This window comes from Triturus cristatus, chromosome 10 (genome assembly GCF_964204655.1).
Source record: "Triturus cristatus chromosome 10, aTriCri1.1, whole genome shotgun sequence".
NCBI classification, from domain to species: domain Eukaryota; kingdom Metazoa; phylum Chordata; class Amphibia; order Caudata; family Salamandridae; genus Triturus; species Triturus cristatus.
This window is the reverse complement of record NC_140593.1, coordinates 322,790,312-322,810,871: the sequence shown is the minus strand read 5'-3', so window position 1 is coordinate 322,810,871 and position 20,560 is coordinate 322,790,312. Positions and strand designations below refer to the sequence as shown.

Genomic DNA, 20,560 nt, shown 5'->3' with positions numbered 1-20,560 from the left:
TCCTCAGGTCTTCAACTGTTCATGCATTTAACTGACACATTTTCACTCTGACTCCTGCAGTCCCACACTTTGGTGGGTCAGCACTGATTACAGCTCAGAATACTGCTGCCATACATTTTTGATGGTGCACTGTTCACACACATGTTGTGACTGATAAAAGAGGGACTACAACATGGTCAATCTCCTTGTGGCTTAATTCTATTGAGCTTGAATGCAGACTGTCTTGTAGCAGGCCCTATAAACTGACACAGTGTGTGTTTGTGTGTTATTATGAGTTACTGTCATAAGTTTGTCTCGCTGTCACTCTAAGGGTCTTGAGATGATCAGTGCTACCTTCTTTCATAGGCACCTACTCTCTGAATTTCATATTGGGCTTGACTTCAACTCAGAGAGCTACTTTGAAGGTACTGGCGAGCTACCAGTAGCTTCCGAGCTACTCGTTGGAGACCCCTGCATTAGATCATGCTTACATAATGGAAATAGAAATGTATGCAGTGATGATGGCAAAGCTACATGCAAAAGAAAACGGTACTTGCAATTCAAGGGCAAGTGGCAAGACCTGTGATTTGTAGTGTCATGAGTAGACAGAAAGAAGCTCTATTTATGATAATGTTCAGATCAGCAGTCATGTTGCAGAAGTTCCGATTTGCTGTGGCTGTTTGTAGGAGTCTCTACACTTGCAGAATGACTGTCCTAATGATAAAGTTAGTAATATTTTGAGTAATAATTTCAATCCGCGGTTATTTTATCACTGTTTGATTTCAGCACTATGCTGAGAAATATCGCAAAAGTTTTAAATTAAAAAGCACATCCAAATCAGGGACAAACCCATATAACCTCCCTTAAGGCATTCTTTTTTAAACTTTTATTAAAGCATTGAGAATTGTGTCATACACTGTATGGAAAAAGCTCTTTATTGGAAGTTGGGGGATTTTTTATTTTTTTTAAAAACAGTATTGCGGCACAAGATATTGCTATTGCAGTTCTGTAAACTAGACACAGTTGTAAACTCGTTTTCTATCTTTCAGAAAAGGCCTCTGCTCGCCAGACCTAAGTACTATCATAACTATCTTGCGCTCTTGAATTAACTGCAAAAGGCACTTGCAAGCTTGTCTTCATCTTGGACACTGCGGACAGCTTCGTCTTGCTGGTGAAAGTTGTCTTTTCTGCTTCAATGAAAATACATGCTGGGCTTTACGGCAGTACCTTTTCACTCCAAATCTAACTCATCGTGTTCGTGAGAACGTTCATTAACAACCTGTTGAAAAGGAATGGTTTGTCTTGAATAGCGCATACCACAAAATGAATCAATTATTATTAATATTGCAACTGCATCATTTGAACTCAATGACAACATATCAAATGTCTGTGCTATAGAAGTTTCTGCCTCACTTTCCAGTTTATATGTTACACATCCATGAGACAAAGTAAGACAGCAACCTTAGGGCACCCTCTAGTGGTGGTGACAAATAACAGCTAAAGGCCTTAAAAACTCCCATGATTTCTAAGGGGAACGCTGTGGCACAATAACATTTTGCCATGTGTATTCACAATTCTTGCTATGTTCCCCCCTCAATGCTTGGGCTGGACACATCTGTATCAGTTCCTTGGGTTTAGAAACATTCTCAGTGGTAAATCTGTGTTATGAAATGCCATTAAAAACAGACACAATGGGACGGAAAGGCACTCCTGAAAGTAGCCATTCAGTGTAACAACCCAAACACCATAGTGCACAATTGCAAAGATCGTCACAGGCAATTTAGTTCAAAGGTTTCCTACAGTGTTTTGGTGCAAATATTGCTCAGGGTGTTTCAATGAAAAAGCCAACTGGAAGAATTACTTTCTTACAGGACTATCAAGTGGCCACTTAGACGATCAGGTGGCCACGTGTGATACCACCTACCAGGCCACATTTTAAAGGCCACAGCTATCTGCTTCTTTAGAATGTAGATTTGCTTGCAGATATTAAAACATGGAAAAAATGCAAAAAGATCAAAGCTGCCAAATTAGCTTTTTCCAAATGCATTTTGCATGTGGTAGCTCAGTGGTATGTCGAATGGGCCAAAGTGCCATAGTATGACTTGTGATGCACTGTTGCTTGTAAAGTTTTTTGTTAATTTTGACTCACTTCTTTCAGTGGTAGAAATACGAAAAATGTACATTCAAAATAAGATCTTCATATAAAGCCATAACCTGGCCAGGCTCCCCTACAGACCAAAACAGCCCAGGCTTATTTACTGCAACCAAGGAGCAAGAGGAGTGGTCTGTAGCGCGGCCCTGCCAACATGGCCAAATATGTTTCTGTCATCTTGCCACAGTGAGGCAGAGTATGGCATAGGTCTCCTGATAACTGGAGGGCTCAGTACCAGGATCATGTAAGTTCACAATCAAATCAAGTCAACTAAATATGCAGGATCTGCCATGTGCCGGAGAGGTCCTGCTACTTCCCAGAGGCTTGGGCAATCATGATAGATGCCCTACTGCTAAACATGGGGATGATTCATTGCGTCAGAGTGTAGTGATTGTCTAGCCGTGATCCCTGCAAAGTGCAATCAATTAAGCTGCATTTGAGATCTACAGAATTGCATGTATAATAATGGCAGCTTCATCTAGATTTCATATAGATCCAGAGGGTTTATGTATTGAAGGAGGAGTAAGAAGTGGTCTCTGAATCAGTGTAACTTACTGACCAACTGCAACTTCATGCAAGAATTGAGACACTTTTCTCTTCAGATGATCCAACATAATAATCTAGGTGGTGCTGAAACATACCTGGCCATCTCTGGTCTCAACAGTCTTAATCAGAAGTGTCCTCTTCGAGTGGGAGTCACTGGGGCGCGATTCAAGGTTGGTTTCTGTAGAAGTTAGATATACAGTCTTTGAATGGAAGACGTTAAAGGAAAGGAAACTGATTTCCCTACACACATGCATGCAACATAAGTAGAGAAAACAGGTAATGAAGGACACTTGTAGCAGACACCCAAAATATGCACACTAGCCCCGAGAGTGTGACTGAAGTTATTTACTCGTATGCACCAAGCGAATCCCCAATGAGGAATGAACACCTCCTCTCCCTTATCCGTGAATGCTACTACATAGTTCATGATATTTGTTTTATAAAGCGAATCCCTCAGTGAGTGAATAAATGCCTCTGCTGCCTCATCTATGAATGAGTATGTTAATACATAATCCATGCGAATCCCTCGGTCAGTGAATAAAAGTCTCCTCTACCTCATCTATGAATGAGCATGTTAGTACATACTTCATGACATTTTATTCCCAAAGTGAAACCCTCAAAGACTGACTAACACCTGCTCTCCCTCCTCTATGAATGATAATGTTACCACATGGTCCATGAAATGTTATTCATAAGGGGAATTCACCGATGAGCGAATAACATCTCTGCTCCCTCATCTGTGAATATGTTACTACAGAGTAAATTACATTTTATTCATAAAGCGAACCCCTCGGTGAGTGAATAAAAGCCTCTGCTATCTCATCTAGGAATGAATATGTTATTACATAGTTCATGGCATTTTATTTTCAAGGGATTCATTAAATGTGTATAGGAGGTAGTGCTAATATGTATTCGTAATAGCACCATTAAGGTGTGAATAGTTTTTTTCTAATATTATCTAACCTAAAAGCTTAACAAACACACTATCTCCAGTTTTCAATTCGATGCAATTTACATTATAATTATGCTTCACTGCCAGAGTTGTATTTAAATTTCATTTCTAATTGCTAGTTTGAATTATGGTGTATGTTGAGGAATGTGCAGATCTCTAGTTTAGAACTGAAGTAACCTTCCTTACTGTGTTTTGAAGTTGTGCATCTTTTTGCCAGATGGTTTATTGATAAGCAGACATTTCTGGCCTGCTTATATATAAATGCTCTCAGCATGCCTTAATTTAACCCCTTGAGTGCCCCGCCCTTTCCCCGCCCTGTGCCGGGCGTTTCATTAGCGGGCGGGGTTTATGACGAGCTGGACTCGTCATGGGCACAGCGCAACCGCCGCCCATGACGAGTCCAGCTCGTCATGGGCACTCAAGAGGTTAAAATTCGGAAATGCTGTGAAAACACCAGACATGCAGCATTTAATAGCTACTTCAAAGAAAAATAGCAACCAACAAAAAAAAAAAAATGAAAATTGTTGCAAGCCATTTGTTGCTCATTAAAGTAGACTGAGACTGCCTCTTTGGTCTACTGATTCTCTCGAGTGGATACAAATGTTGCTGTGTAAGCACACATGTGCTTTGTTTCAATTGTAATGTGTATTTGTACAAATGTTACTACACTAGAAATATGGTGCGAAGGATTAGTGGTGCACATGTCCCAATGTTATGAGTTAGCGCTAGTGGAAATGTCTTACCTCTCATGCTCATGGCAGAGAAGGAGTGGACTGGCACTGTAATCCTGCAAAGACATGGAAGAGCAGATTATAGTCCATGAACCGGTGTTACTCTGCAAATAATGACCACATGTAGTAGTTGTGATATATCATGAGGTGCACATGGTGTTTGCAATCTACCTGCTCTCCTCCCCCTCCAACAGTTTCCTGTAAGTCGCAATCTCAATATCCAGGGCCATCTTGACGTTGAGCAGCTCCTGGTACTCGCGCAGGTGGCGCGCCATTTCTTCCTTCATGTTCTGGATTTCATCCTGAAGGCGGGTGATAGTGTCTTGGTAGTTAGCAGCTTCGATGCCAAAGTTCTCTTCCAGCTCGCGCATCTGGCGCTCCAGAGACTCGTTCTGCAAACGGTAAGAGGACCAATGGTCATTTAAAGCACACATTTCTGAATGACAATTACTTATTATCATGGATAAAAGGGAAATTGTGGGTGACAAGTTGGGATGGGCTTTCAGAAAACTAAACCCAACAAATACATGAGCCAAAAAAAAACCCACCCACCATCAATGGTGTAACACAAAATGATGGGGCCCCCTACAGAATATGAAGAGGTGACCGAGTCTCCAATAGCTCACATATATTTATTGGTTTATGGCTGAATAGGGGTCCCCTTAAGGGGTTGGGGCCCGGATGTGTTGGGGGCCCACCAATGCCACCAGGCCCTCCGTTACATTTCCTCAACATCAGGTCTGGGGTAGATTTCAGCCTTTTATACAGAGTGGTTACTATCTTGAGCATTTTACTCATGAGGAAATAACCAAAAGTATGCACCGCTGTAGTGACACAGAAAATCTGATCTCAATATATGGTAAGCATGGTTTTAACCCTTTCAATGTTCCCGGACCCAAAAAATGTGACGTCTGTTTCATGCTAGCAGCACTGTGAGACAGATGGAACTGTGACTGAAAATGGGCGTGGAGGTACATGAAATGCATATCTGATACTGGAGGCTTGCAAATAAAAATGAGTTTAAACTCTGGTATCAGATGATTATCAGAACAAGACACTATATCCTGTCAAAGGGAGAGCCAACAAAGGGAGCAATCACCACTGGAAACATGGAGGCATTAGATATGGTTTAACACATCCCTGCCAGTAGTGCAATGAACTTACACCACCTTTCTGTTTTGTATTTCTTGTCACACCCGGACTTTTCTGGAGCGAGATACTGTGTGGTGCTATTGAACATATGCAGGCCTGTGGAGTCCTCATACACTTGTTTTACTCACAGTTCCTTTCAGTGCATCCACTTCACAGGTCAGGGTCTGTAGCTGCCTGCGGTAGTCATTGGATTCCTGTTTAGCTTGGCGCAGGGCGTCATTGTTGCGATTCGCAGCTTCAGAAAGGTCTGCAAACTGTTTGGGGTAGAAAAGTGTTCAATTATGAAACTCTGAATTACATCAAATCTATATCTGAGTGAGGTGCATGCTTCCTGGTCTCACAACAAGACAGGCACCAGGACAACATCAGTGCACCTGTGAATCTAATGCACTAATAGTGCAGTGCTGTTTTAAAATCAGTCATACTTAATTTAATCTTTCAAATAGAGCACAATACCATAAAACTATACAATAATATACAGTAATATATTTTGTTCATCATATTGTTAAGACACAGACACAATTTCATAAAATGATGCACACTCCTATTTAAAGAGCATAACATTTAAGAGGAGATTTCATACTGCCCAAATTCACCAGAGTGAAGTGCATTGTCCATTGAGTTCGTACTCAAACTGCATACAATCGAAAAGCCGCTAAGTTTGTAAAGCCTTGCAAAATGAATGAAGTGCCATTATGGGTGTGAGTAGTGGTGCGTGAGAAATCTGAAATCTGTGGGTGAATTTATGCCAAGTCTTATGCACGTAGGGCCAGATAAACTAAACACTGGTTGTTGGACGCAATTTGTGAGCAGTATTTGTGAAACCAGTGTGGTATTTTATGAACTGACCTATGTACCAATAGATCGGTTCGCAAAACACTGAACTGTAGTGAGTTGCAGTTCACCTTCTTCCTGAATATTATTGAGGTAGATCACAACACTGGGACCTACTATGATTCACTGACATCACAGGGATGGTGGACTGTGGGGTCAGCAGACAACCATGTCCGAGATTGCTATTAAATAAAGCAATTGTTTTTTTTTAATATTCCCGTTTTCCTTAAAAAAAATTAAAATGATGATGTGTTTAACAAACATTGATTTTAAGCTTAGCAAGGGGTCCATGGGACCGCTGACTACTCTTAAAAAATGTTTTTGTCAACATTCCAATTTGCGAAAGGTCTACCACTACCTTTCAGTACTCAGTAAACTATTAATGCTTTGCAACCACATTTTGGTTGCGCAAAACATTCATAAATCCCATTCCAAATCGCTATTTAGAAGGGTGCCATAAATGTGCCCTGATTCGATATGCAGTCACAAGTTCACATTGCAATTCAGTAATGTATTACTGAATCTCAATTGGGTTAGTACTTACAAAAAGACCATTGTGAAGTTGCAAATGGCTTTATTTTGTGAATTGGACCCTTTACGGACGCAAAAAGCCTTAGTGCATCTGGCCCTGGGTTCTTAATAGTGGTCAAAATAATCTATTGGTTTATGACCTTTGTCTTACGACCATGATGGATTGCCATTTCATCTATAATCGAACTTATAGTAAATGCCATTCTGTACCTTGGACTTGTACCATTCTTCGGCCTCGGCGAGGTTTTTGGATGCCACATTTTCGTACTGTTGGCGGACATCACGCAGGGCAGCGGTCAGGTCTGGCTTAGCCACATCCATGTCAATCTGGACGTGATGCTCCTGGATCTGTGACTGCAGTTCCCGGATTTCCTGGGAACACAAAAAATAGAAGTGACAAACAATTCAAAAGGGCAATCGATGCCTAACCCAGAGGTGAAAGCAAGCTTGGTGCGGTAAAGTAAAACTATTTATAAACATTAGCACAAGGCTAATGTTATTTTATTGCAGTGAACAGCTATTTCATCTATTCCTTTTTCACTCTGTCAATGTTTAATGAAGCTTGTACAGCAGCAGAGAAAATGTAAACTGAATAAAACATACTTTGAGGAAAACTGCTTTATTTACTGCAGGTGTTATTGGTGTTTGCTTTAGGTAAAGACCATGCCATGAAATTCACTGAAGTAGAGTGGAAAGGTTTATTTTGCTCTTTACCTTTCCATAATCATGAATGTTTGGAAAAAATAACAACAGTTCTGCAAAACATCTTACTTCATCGTGAAGCTTCTTCAAAAAGACGATTTCTTCTTGCAGGGACTCTACTTTGCGCTCCAGATCCAGGCGTGCCAGGGAGGCATTGTCAACATCCTGATTTAGACATAAAACAATGAAAAGATGTTGGTAAATGAAGTTGTCCTCATTGTGTAGGCAACAGCATGTATGATACAATTTTAGGGTACTTAAAGTATACATGAAATGTAAATAGAAATCGTTCACCCTCCCCCCGCCCCCTGAAAACTATTGAAAACATAGCAGTGATCTTAATGAAGACGGAAATTTTTAAATTTTCGTGATTTCCACTCAGTAATAAGGCACTTCCCAGTTACTGTTATGAAGGCTATCCGGTGAGCAGAAGGATGGGAGAGGCTTTTACGTGGGGTTATTTCAATCAATCCACAGCACACGAAGCAAAAAAACTGAACAGTCGACTCAGTTTTTTTACCGAATATTAGGAAAGCATTGGTCAAGTGAAATTAATTCCTGGGGGTGGGTGGGGTAGCTTTATCCCTGCAATGTCTTTAGGACTCACCTAACTCTGCTTTTAAATGAACTACATTTTGAGGCCTGTCATGAGTTTTACTATGGACTAAGATATTTTTTCTAAAAGAGCTTTGTGTTGGATGCTTTAGATTCCTTACAAAATAGCAAAAGTAGCTCTCCAGTGATAATGCCCAAACAGACATTTCTTGTATCTGCAATGACTGAAAATACATTCATATATTCAAATTTGAATTTTGATTGGATGAAGCCAGTTGAAAAAAGTTTTTACAAATCTTATTTGCACATGGTTCAAGTGGCTTGCCTGATTCTGTGTCCAGTGCATTGGGGTGGGATAGGGCAGTCATTAAAGACACTGCAGTTCTTGTTGAAGTGGAAATTACCCGCAATTGCCCACGAGTGGTTAAAATTGAGGATAGATGATGCACTAATACCAAAATTAACATGTTTAAGGATCTTCTGTGAACAAGCTCCTTAAAATGTCTGTTCTGTATGCACCTCAATGACCCCTATGACCCCTATTGGCAGGTACATGTATGATCACATACAGAGTGGCCCAACACCAATCCAGTGAAAGGTTATCCCTCACTCTGTGATCTTTCGGGGCTTTGGAGGTGTGTGCCTGCCAATTGGATATAACATGACATAACATGTGCATTTGTAAAGCGCACGTTCACCCCAGCAATGGGGCATCTTGGCGCTGGATAACAGATGTTTATTGTTACCCAACTCAATGGAATTCATGTTATCGACCTCAGATGGATGAAAGGCTGAGTGGGCCCGCCGGGATTTGAACCTGTGACCATGAGCTCGAACACAGGCCCCTGCAGTGGATGCATTAGTCCACTGAGCCACGAGACCCACTCCACTGGTCACTGTAGAGTCCTCCGATGGCCTAAAACTATGGCTACCATCAACAAACCAGCAAAACATTTTCCAGGAAATGCTTTTGCATTAGGTGTTCAATGATGTGGCACCGCCTGGAAATTTTAAGAAATACAATAACCCTAACGGAATTGTAGAATGTAGGCTTTAAAATAAAAGAAATGTAGAGCTTCTTATAATTATTAGTATGCAGGGCATTAAGTGGGCCGGGTCTCACCGGGTCTGAGCAATGGCAGTTTTTTTAAGGGGGCCTCAAAACGGGTCTCTATCGGGCTCTGTTTTGCGCCCTGGCACAGGCAGCCCGTTTTTTTCCCCCAGACTGCAGCGACTACACTGCTTACTAGTGTAGAAGTTACGGCATGAGCGTTGTAGGTGAGCGTTGTAGGTGAGCGTTGTAGGTGAGCGTTGTAGGGGAAGGGAAATCCTTTAAAGAGAGTCATTTCCTCTCTGGATTTCCCTTCTCTTTTTTAAACTCAGGAGCAGCAACATTGTCGTGGTGTCACCAGGTCTTTAAGTGGAGGCTTTTTCAATAATATTCAAGCCATAGTTGCTGCTTATTTATCTTATGCAATGCACCGTTGACAAAGCCAATAGTCCTGACTTGTTCTAGGTATAATGTTACTCGTTGTATCATATATCTAGATGCAATGACAGAAACAGCAAAATACAAGTCCGGCAGCAAACTATGCTAAACACAGATTTTTAGCTTACGTGTTTTTAAGCCACGCTCTTAATTACATTGGCCACGCCCCTTTGAGAGACGCACCCCCCCCCCCCCCACACACACAGTTTTTTCATCCCACTTAAAGCCATGTTAGCATGTAAGGGGAGAAAAAAACTTTCCTGGCTGTTGTTAAGAATGCGGCCCATCCCCCTTATCCCCCCTCGCACAAAGACTGCTGGCCTCCCAGCCCATTGCCATGGCACTAGATTCTACCATGCTTGGCCTGGCATTCCGATGGGAATCCCAGAGCGACCAGTTAATCTCCCTGTCAACCAGCAGATGGCGCCATTCGGCTTCCGGGGCATTCAGGGATTATGTGCAGTGAACCTTGTGTTTGCCTCGGGTGTCAGCAAGACCACACTGTGACGAGCTCATTTTCTCACTGGGAAGGGGAGAGAAAACCAAAATAAAGCACTCAAGGTGACGTCATATGAACTGCAGAAGCACATTTTCATTGAGCGCCTATATTAACAATATAACCGCTCAGGATTCGCTGGTTAAGAGGTGCATGCAACTTTTATTAAAAAACGTTTCTTTAAATTATAACCATTTAATCGTGAGGAAAAAATAGAGATAATGAATGCTTTTAGCCTGAAAGGATTATTAATAAATAATCTTTGGGATGAATATAAAAAAACGCTTCTCACAAATATAACATCGGTCCTAACATCTCTTTCAGGAAAGCAGACTTACAAATACCGAAATAAGAGACCAACAAAAGTTTAGTTTTGGAGATAAAAGTAAGTGTCCCAGACCTGTCTGAAAGACTGCAGGGTGTTCTCCGCCTCCTCTCGCTGCATCATTTCATCCTGCAGCCTGCAAACAAAAACATGACAGCAGAATAAGGAACAATTTAACCAACACACTTTTCTGTTTCAATGTGTGGTGTTAATGTGCATGCGTTCTCATTGTATATAAATTGTGGCACTGAAAGTTTAATGGGAGACGCTCTGATTCCCCTCGAGGCCTAGCTTGCACTTCATAAAATTCCGAAAGTAACATTTTAAAAAAGTATAAAAAGCGTTGTGACTAGGAGTTGGGTCTGAAGGATGGGGGTGGGCTGCCAAATCCGTTTTCACCCGCCAGCCGCCAGTTTTAGCAGCACCGCCGGTGACGTTACGCAACTCCCACCCTCTCAAAAGATTTGAGGAGCCTCAAAAAATGTCAGTCAGCCTGGCCGCCTGAAAGACAACAAAGGGCGTGGGGGCGCCGAACACTCCCACCCCCTGTGCTAGGCCCCTCGCAGCCCCCTACCCCCTCCTTGCACAATGGACCTCGAATGCAGGTGGGGGGAGGGAGGGTTGGGATCAGTTGGTCAGCACGAGGACATTTTAAAGTGTGAGACAAGGGCGCGGATTGTAATGCTGCCCCCCTCACTTCCCACGCCTGGTCCCCCCCAACCCTCCCTCGGCGGCACACAATGGGCACTGAGCCTGGGGCGGAGGGGCTATAGGAAGCTCGGCAAGGGTAGATTCTCTTAACGAAGGCGGAAAGGGCGGGGGAGAATGGTACAGAGAGAGAGAGCAGTAGCTGCTGCTGCCACGCCTGCTCATCACAACCGCCCTCAGCATCGGCAGCAGCTTCGGAGACGGTAGAATCGAGGATATGCGGCCGTGGTATTCGCACACAACGAAATAAAATAAGCCTGCCCTCAGCGTCTGAAAGAAGCCTCGGGTCCCAGCACTTATTATTTTACAAATTAAGCACTGTGGCCCCGGCCTATTTTCAGTCCCAGTTGGGCTTTGAGTCGCTGTAAACTGTCAGAGTTAGAGGGGTGTGGCTCTCCTCCCTCGTCTACCCACTATCCGGACCCAGCAGCAAGCTCCCACCCCGGGGAGGGCAGGTTTGGCGAAGGTCCAGCTCTATGCAGCTCGGGGCCCTCCCGCATGATTACACGTTTGAGGGTTTCTGCCACCGCAGCAGCGCACGAAGGCCAAAAACCCAGCCCGCGCACAGAGCCAAGAGCGAGCGGCATCAGCTAATGAGCCGAGGAGACGCTGACCCGGCTCCCGATCCAGTAATCTCTTGGCAGCGGGCCGAGATCTACCCTCGGCAGAGGTCTCGCTGCAGAGAGAGCCCCCTGGACCTTTGAGGAGGTGGGGGCAGGAGGACACCCGAGCTTATGTAAGAGGGAGCCAGACAACCCAGAGCAGATGTGGCTCCTCTCCAGTGGCGTGACAAATGTCCCCGCGGAGAGGGGGGGGGGGGGGGGCTTTAGGGACCCCTTAGCAAAAGTGCTAGGCGGTGGACCAGATAGCCCCCCCCACTCGTGTACTTTGCAGGGGGGGGGGGGGGTCGGGGGGTCTCCCAGCGCGCCCCAGGGACAGGAGCATGTGGTGCCCATTGGAAGCCACACGAGACGCTCGCAGCAGTGCCCCCCCCCGTCCCCCCAAAGGAGCATGTGGGGCCCACAGGGAGCCAAATAAGACCCTATCTGCAGTGACCCCCCTATTGCAAAAGATATGTGGGGCCCACAGAGAGCTAGGTGAGACTCACTCCTTAGTGACCCCCCCCCCAAAGGAGCATGTGAGAGCTGCCCACGGGGAGCCCACCAGACAAAGGAGTTTATGGGGCCTGATGTGGGGGGAGGGGATGGGGATGTCCGAGGAACACACTCCCCGTCCAAAAGTACAGATGTTGGAGAGCAAGGTTGCTACGTGTTTGTAAACATGTTGGGGTGTCAGCTCTCACGTTTTCAGAACAGAGGACACACCATACCCATGAAACCACTCAGCGTGACATACCTTGCACTGCCCCATGGGAGCAAAAGGCGCCCTGAGTAAGAAAGTGCTGTGATTGCTAGCTAAAATGTGTAATTGCTACACACATCCTAATGTGCATCAGGAGGATTTGAGGTGCTATTCTGCACTGGCCCTCAGAGGGCATCCGGTTAATAAGGTCCTTTGCATGCCCACCGGGAGGTGGCCCATAATGCCAAGGCTCGCTGCAGCCTTCACAAGGCACTGAATCATGGAGACCCACCGTGCCTAGGCTTCCAAAAGGCAGGCACAGGGTCACTGGATTATACTGCAAGCGGGTCGTCAGAGGTCTTCAGGGCGCCTTCTTCTGAAAGTCCCCAGATTTTGCAAATCTCAGACTGGAGTCTGCTCTTTTTCAGTTTGAAATAAGTTACCAAAGCAACTTCCGTTTTGTTACACCCATAGTTCCTTCTGAAACAAGCCACCAACTATACTCTTTGAATAGCTCAGCACAGTTAGCGTTCTAATATTCAATGCTAGGAGGTCTCATTGTGACAGTATTCTTTATAAATACATTTTATACAACAAAAAACAAGCTTTCTCCTGCACTGGTGTAACAGACCTAGAGGGCCCCCCCCCTGAGAGGTATGTGGAGGGGTCCCCTCCAGACTCAGTCGGGAGCTCTCCTGCCAGAGTACTGTGCTGAGGGGGCCCCCTGGAGAATGTGGGGCCCACCGCACCGGCATCCTAAGGGCGTGGTCCCTCCTCCACGCAGGAGCATCCCAAGACCCATGTCTTCAAGCAATGCACCATCTCTATGTAACCTCCACTCAGACTTTCTGAAGAGTGTGATGACAATAAATGCATTCTTCCAATGGCCCAGCTTGTTCTTCTCCCTCACCAGGCCACCTCCCTACAACATGCACCCTCCCCACCTTCAAGTGTAGCTTCTCCCCCAGTATCTGACCGCATACATTTCCGCAGCCCAATATCTGATACTGCCACTCACCATCTGGCCTTCACTATATCATGCCACCTAGCAGCCCCATCTGCTTCCTGCCGTTTCCCCATTCCATGTCTCCACCTATCTCCCCAACACCTCCCTTCTCTTCCGCTGTCCCCAAACAGGCACCCTATATTTACCATTGGTGTCTTCTGCACTGCCTATGATCCAGTCCCAGACACACCTGCCCCCCCCCCCCCCCCGCTGTCCTTCTGTACAGGACTCGGTCTCTTTGTAGCTAGTGTCGGTCTTTAATTATCCAAATACACACAGGCATGTACCTCTTGATTGCCACTCTCAGGTACTCCCTACCCTAATGGGAGTGAGTGGGACTAGTTCATTCCGGAGTGGGGTTCTTCTCTTGAGGGGCCCTCAGAGGCCGGACTCTTTCTTATGATGGGTGGCAGACTCTGTGCTAGTACCTCCTGGGTGGGTTGGCCGTTTAGAATGGCGCTGGAGGCTGGACTCTTTCCTATGATGGGTGGCAAGTGTGTACTATTTAATTCCAGTGTTGGGTGTCCATCTAGACTGGCCCCAGAGGCTGGACTCTTCCGTTCAGTGCCTGCTAGTGAATGGCAGAATGAGGAGTCCCTCCGGCCTGAGCTACTGGACAATTCATGGATATGGCATGAATGGTAGAAGTTAATGCCACAGTGGGATGTGCCCCTAAATTGCCTCTTGGAGGCTGGGCGTTTCCTTCTGTATGCGAGAGAGTTGCCATGTATCGCTTGAGTGTAGCATGTGTGAACTAGGCCTACAGCCAGGGTGTGGACCTCCAGAGGGGCCCTCGTTCTACCTGCAACAGTCCCCCTACCACTTAGGCCAAAGAAAACTCTTTAAACACTTGCTCTGAAGGCTGCTTTGTGCTTGTTTCTCTTGCCATGACGTTCCATAATCTTGCCCCCACACCTTCCCAAATTTTCAATACATAGACAATTAAAAAGGTCAAGTGGGTGGCATGCATTATATTGACGATCTCGCCTTCCTCCTACTCCTCCCAAATCTTCAATAGATAGACACTTAAAGAAGACGCTTGGAAGGGGGAGCCAACTTTGCTTTCACCCAGGGCGCCCCCTGAGCAAAGGCCGGATGTCCCTTTGACCTGCTCCTCAGAGGCTTGGTTCGCTCCCGAAGAGGCCAGAAAGGCTGCCTGTTAATGCTAGAGTGGGATGCCCCTCTGGACCCGCCCTCAGAGACTGGACATGGTGGTCAGCAGGTTTACACTTATTGCTGGAGTGGGATGCCCCTCAGCGGCTTGGTATGGTCCTTGTGGTGTCACCAAGGTTGCCAGCTGTCGATAGAGAATGATATGGTCCTATGAAAGGCCCCCTCAGGGCGAGGCCTGCCCCTTACTTCTCACGCAGCCGCTGGATGTCGTCGCCAAAGTTGAGGCGGTCCACCTCCACGCGGGCCTTCTCGTTGGTGAGCTGGTCCACCTGCCTGCGCAGCTCCCGCAGCTCCTCCTCGTACAGGTCGCCCACGCGGGACTTGCCCTGGCCCTTCAGCTGCTCCAGCTCGGCCACCAGGATCTTGTTCTGCTGCTCCAGGAAGCGCACCTTGTCGATGAAGTTGGCGAAGCGGTCGTTGAGCTCCTGCATCTCGGCCTTCTCGTTGGTGCGGTTGGCCTTGAACTCCAGGTTGATGGCGTCGGCCAGGGAGAAGTCCACGTTGTCGCCCATGTGGGCCGGGGGCAGGCTGCTGCGGAGCCGCACCGAAGATGACTTGGTGTAGATTCCTGGAGAGGAGGCGCTGGAGAAGACAGTGCGGCTGCTGCTGGGGCGGATGGCGCTGCCCAGGGTGTAGCGGCTGGTCGAGGTGACATAGCGGCCGCCAGAAGAGGAGGAGAGCGGCCTGCTGCCGCCGCCGCTGCTGCCGCCGCCGAACATCCTGCGGTAGGAACTCCTAGACGTTGTGGTGCTCATGTTTTTGCTGCGCTGCTCCCCTGTGCTTCTCCGTACTCCTCTCTGGTGCGCTCCGGCAGGGCTGAGGGGCGGTCGGGGACCTCTTTTAATACTCGGATAACGGGACCGCAACCGGCGAGGCAGCGACCGCAGCCAATGGGAGTCCCGAGCGGCCGCCGCTCAGCCAATCAGCGCCAGGGTGTGACCAGGAACTTCCCGGGCAGGACCAGCAGCGGGTGCAGATTACAGAGGCTGGGCAGAGGAGGGGGTTGTCCTAAATTCTGTCTGCACTGGGAGGGAGGCGGGCTCCATAGCACAGAGCAAGAAGGAGGGGCGGCTGCAGAACCGAGAAGAAAAGGGCTAACAGATGCTCCATCCATCACCGGCATGAAAATAAAGTTTACCGTCGTGCTATTCACATCTTCACTAAACTAGCCCCATGCTCCGCATCTTAACATTTAGAGACTCGCGGGATAGGCCATGTCAGTAATGCATCTATTTGCGAAGCCTCTCAATCTTTTCGCTATATTGCAGCTCAAATATGTGGATTATTTCATGGTTCAGAGCCGTCTCCTTCCACCCCCTTATTATTAAACGGCCGCCATTAAAAACTGCACCCTGCCCAGCACCCATCCTTCTCTAGCCACACAGGTAGAGGCCGGGGAGAGCAGCTGAAGGATGCCTGCAGGAGTATGCAAGCAACACATGATATGGTGTTTAAGAGGACGGCTCGGACACGGGGTCCCGCCAAGAGAGGAAAGCAGACCGTGGCGACCCACCTGTCACTTTAATCATCAAAGCAGAGAGAGTGTGAAGCATCCCTTTCTTTGGTGAACAAGTGACGCGCTCCGTGGCGGTCCCAACATCTCCCCGGGTGCCGGGAAAGACAGCAAGCGCCACCGAGAGTCATCAATTCAACGCCTTAATGCATGATCGCAGATGGCTCTGTGCGATGCAATCTGCTATCGGAAGGGTTTATTTATCCCCCACTGGGAACGGGTCACATACTTTTTTGGGAAAACTATTAATATTTATTAACCGTTGTACATTTCCAAATGAAGTTAGATGTCCCATACTCTATCTAAGTCGCAAGGGAACGCTAATTGCCACAGCCTAGAAGTCTCCCTCCGGATGGGGTCCCCAAATATTGCCCAGTCAATGTGCACGTGACTGTCTTGACATCCACCCTGCTGCTGCGCATGAGGCGTCAAGTGGAAGCCTTGGAAGTGCAGTAGAGACGGCCACACCCAGGTTCCCTGTCCCAGGGACCGTGAGCACAGTGATTAGTACAGCAGGGGGCGCCCGAGTCCGACAGCTGTGTCCCGACCTCGGGGTTCACCTCGGCGAGGAAAGGCGGAGGCAATGTGTCCCAAAGGAGGCGCCCTTCTAAGCCGCAGGGCGTAACTGAGAGCGCGGGGAAACGAGGGACTGTGGCCAGAGTCTGAGGAGCCTTCTGGCAGGGACCCCCCTCATTCTTTCCAGCAGTGGGGGTGGGTAAAATCACGAGTTTCGTATTACACGCCGAAACCCGAAACCAAGTGATTTTCCATCCAACGCATTTTAATAGTTTGAGAAAGGAGCACTGTCACACACATGGCTGCAAGCTTACACACATGGCTGCAAGCACTGTCACACACAGGGCTGCAAGCTAAGTCACACGCATGGCTGCAAGCAAAGTCAAACGCATGGCTGCAAGCATTGTCACACGCATGCTGCAAGCATTCTATCACACACATGGTTGCAAGCAAAGTCACACGCATGGCTGCATGCATTGTCACACGCATGGCTGCAAGCACTGTTACACGCATGACTGCAAGCATTCTCACACACACAGCTGCCAGCACTGTCGCACTTTATCGCGGTGTCTTAGATGATTGACTATCGTTCCAAGATCTCTAATGTGTTCTTTATCACCTTTCACAGGTTTGAACAGAACAATAAAAAAAAACAAGAAGAACCTCTAACAAAAGCAAACAAAAAGGAAGTTCTAGAACGAAAGGCAGCCACAAGTATGGAAGACATTTCCTGTTTATATATCTTAGTAACACGGTCAGATTTTCCTTACACATGCACACGAGCTTTTACGAGCTTGTATTTGCCTACTGTAACACGCAATGAAAAAGGGAGACAAGTGTGCAGTGATGTGAAACGCCGTTTGCGGTTCGTGTTCAGCACATCTCAGATCATGCAGATCGCAGCGTCGATGGAGGATTCTGTGGCATTGTGTTCGTTCACTCTGTGCCGTGTCCCTGTCCAGCACAAAGGCTGCTGCGCCCCTCCCCTCAAAGTAACTCGAAGAGATGTCTCGCCACCCACTCACCCCTCCACCCAACACACACAGTTTCCTGCTTCTCTGTCACTTCGCAGTGTGTGCCACGCCCAGAGAGAGGCGCTTACTTAGAGAGCAAGAGACCTCCCAACGGGCTAACTAACGTGGGACCGAAGAGATGTCTTCACCAGCCTCAGAGACAGCACCGCCATTGCCCCCACCTCCCGAACACTCGCTTTTCTGCTTCTTCATTACTGCGCAGTGCGCGCGCTGCGCCTGGAGATGGGCGCACGCGGATTGAGAGTGAAAGTGACTCACAGTGAACTGCAAGAGATTGGAGAAATTGCTTTACTAACCTCGGTGACAGGCCTTTCTAAGGGGACACACGTGTACAGAGAGTGCAAGTAACCACGTCGATCTGACAAGTTACTCAAGACGTGTCTTCATCAGCCTCGGTGACAGCCCTTTCTTAGTCCCCCATTCCCCACGCACACCCGGGCATCACTGCGCAGTGTGTGTGCCACGGTGAGCAGCGGGTTATGCAGAGTGAAAGTGACCAGCCCCGATCCCAGCCGCTTCCTATTCCTCACTCTATTCTAGACACACACTATGTGTTGTGCATAGCGCGTGTGCAACGGAGAGAGAGAGGGAGAGAGAGGGAGAGAGAGAGAGACGAGTGCAGCGAACCGCTGTGACCACCAACAGCCTGACAAGGCACTCGAAGGTGTCGTCATCGCCCCGAGACAGTCTCTTCTAAGTCTCGTTTCCGGACACACTCTGTTTCCTAATTACCCACCACTGCACACACTTTGCTTGCGCCTAGCCTAGCGTGGGGGCGTGGACAGAGAGTGCAAGCGACTGCCAACCAGCTGACCAGTCACTCGAGATGCCTTGAGGAGCACTTTTGTATCCTTCAGCTACATTGCGAACACACATTATTTCCTGGTTCTCGTCACCTTACTCACTGTGCGTGCGCCTCTCCTCGCGCAGGACGTGTACAGAGAATACAATTGGCCACCAGTGACCTGGCAAGTGACTTCCTGTCCCACTCACACACATGAGCTGCACTGGGGGCTTTGAGTTTATGGGGGGGGTGCCTTTAGCAGCCACGTACACAGTGGACATTTCCATCACTGGAACAACTGCAGAACAATATGCACGAACATTATTTTTGACAACCCACATAAGTGCTGCGAATGTGACAGAAAAAATACTCCAATGTTTTTCTTGGTGAGCTTTCAGTTCACTGAGCAATCCTCAGGATAAGTTAGGTGGACATATGACACTTGCAGTGAAGCAGTGTTAGAAGGTGGTTCTGACACTATGGGCCGCCCGGATTTTTCCGCTTTTTGAGCACCTAATTGTTGAGCTTTTACTGTGGGGGAGCCTCATAAGTTGGGACTCACCCACAGTGAACTCAGGATGTAAGAGACTGCATGGGGATTTTACTGGTGTTCCCCTGGCTTGACCAGGCCACTGTTCAGCAGCTGGAGTAAGCGACACCGGGCTGGTTACATGCAGACACATGTGTACATGCGTGTGCACACGTGTACGGGCTGCACAGGGAAGATTCCTAGCGTGCGCAGTCCAGGAGCAGCTACAAAGTGAATGGCATGGCAGGACTTATGCAGTATTGGGTGGTGACATGGAATAGGCTTTATACATTGGAATGAAGCATGCCAGGGAAAGTCAGTGTGTCTTACTGTTTTTTCACTTCATTATTCCTCTATGGAAATGTGGAGCCAGGGGCTAGATTAACTTCCATTAGGCCTACAGATTCCAGACACGCACTTAAGTCCAATGTAGCAAATGTGAAAAGAGGTATTCTGCAGAATCCAAAGTCATATTTGTACTGCTTTTGGGTCATCCAGAACTGTCATATTTCTCTGAGCCAGCCATGACCAGACCCAGGCTGAGGGCTGACCTCAGCTGGATGGATTGATAACCTTTCTTCCACAAACTAGGGCCTCCTCTCCACGAAGAGAAGATGGGTGGGGCTACAGGCTCATCCATTAGCAGCTGTCACTGGGTGCCAGGCACCAGGCTGCACCAAGGAGGGAAGGCAGCGTGGGGGATGAGGCTTCAGAGACATGTGGCCAGAGACACTGGACGACGCCATTTTGAACAAACCCAGAGGCTGGACAAGAAGGAGGGAGCAGGGGCAGGGACATGATGTGTCGCTGTTTGATAGGACTAACAGAGACTTCCTGCCAGCCCCCTACTCAACTCTTAAAAAGTGCTTGCACAGGAAGAGAAGCTCTCTCTGGGGTGTGGTCTGCTGAGGCTGAAGGTGCTGGCGCAATGGGCAGTTGGAAGGAGAGACGCCCTGACTGCCCCCAGGACCCTAACAGCACCAGAAGAAGAGCCCAGGACCGGTGCGCAGGAGCAGTGGCCTCTGCACAGGGAGAAGAGAGGCCACGGAGGAGAGCCAGGGGAAAGGCTGGCGCAGGGAGCCAGTGTAGACAGCACCCTGCTGAATCAGAGACCCCGAGGGCGGAGGAGAGTGTTCCCAGTGGCTGGGGCTGGTAAAGAGGAGCATGAAGCGCCCATAATGCCTCGCCAGGCATTTGGAAATCTACCGTTTTGGTGCTTTTTGGCCCCCGGAGGAGGGGGGTCACCCTCACTTGTGAAAAGGTGCTGGGGGAGCTGCTGGAGAAGCGCAGTCTTCCCCCCAGCACGAAGAAATCTGCCATTTTGGTGCCTGGTGGCCCCCAGAGGAGGGGGTTACCCTCATGTGTGAAAAGGGGTGCAGGGGGGCTGCAGGAGCACATCAGCCTCCCCCAGCATAAAGAAGAACAGTCCACCCATAAGTTTCACAGGGCATCTGAAATAATAAACCCTCAAGGGCTCAGCCAGCCTTTAACACCTTCTAGGCTGTAACTTATGTTCTACAGCTGAGGGTGTACTATGAAGTGCATCATGGA

General features: G+C 47.7%; 1 protein-coding gene across 1 annotated transcript; it reads right to left on the bottom strand.

The window, feature by feature from the left end:
* Positions 1-850: 850 nt before the first annotated feature.
* On the bottom strand, positions 851-15,448 carry LOC146789388 (vimentin-1/2-like). Its single transcript, XM_085631515.1, has 9 exons — positions 14,820-15,448; positions 10,520-10,580; positions 7,649-7,744; positions 7,088-7,249; positions 5,641-5,766; positions 4,532-4,752; positions 4,373-4,416; positions 2,773-2,855; positions 851-1,258 (listed from the first exon to the last, which is right to left on the bottom strand). The coding sequence occupies exons 1-9, from the start codon at positions 15,386-15,388 to the stop codon at positions 1,211-1,213; spliced, it is 1,410 nt and encodes a 469-aa protein (XP_085487641.1). The 5' UTR covers positions 15,389-15,448; the 3' UTR covers positions 851-1,210.
* Positions 15,449-20,560: the final 5,112 nt, after the last annotated feature.

Excerpts from the sequence above, each read along its gene's own strand:
- LOC146789388 (XM_085631515.1), bottom strand. The coding sequence starts at position 15,388 with ATGAGCACCACAACGTCTAGGAGTTCCTACCGCAGGATGTTCGGCGGC. Across the intron at positions 10,581-14,819 it reads ATCCAGCGGCTGCGTGAGAA|GCTGCAGGATGAAATGATGC; the intron begins GTAAGGGGCAGG and ends TTTTGTTTGCAG. Across the intron at positions 5,767-7,087 it reads AAGAATGGTACAAGTCCAAG|TTTGCAGACCTTTCTGAAGC; the intron begins GTACAGAATGGC and ends TACCCCAAACAG.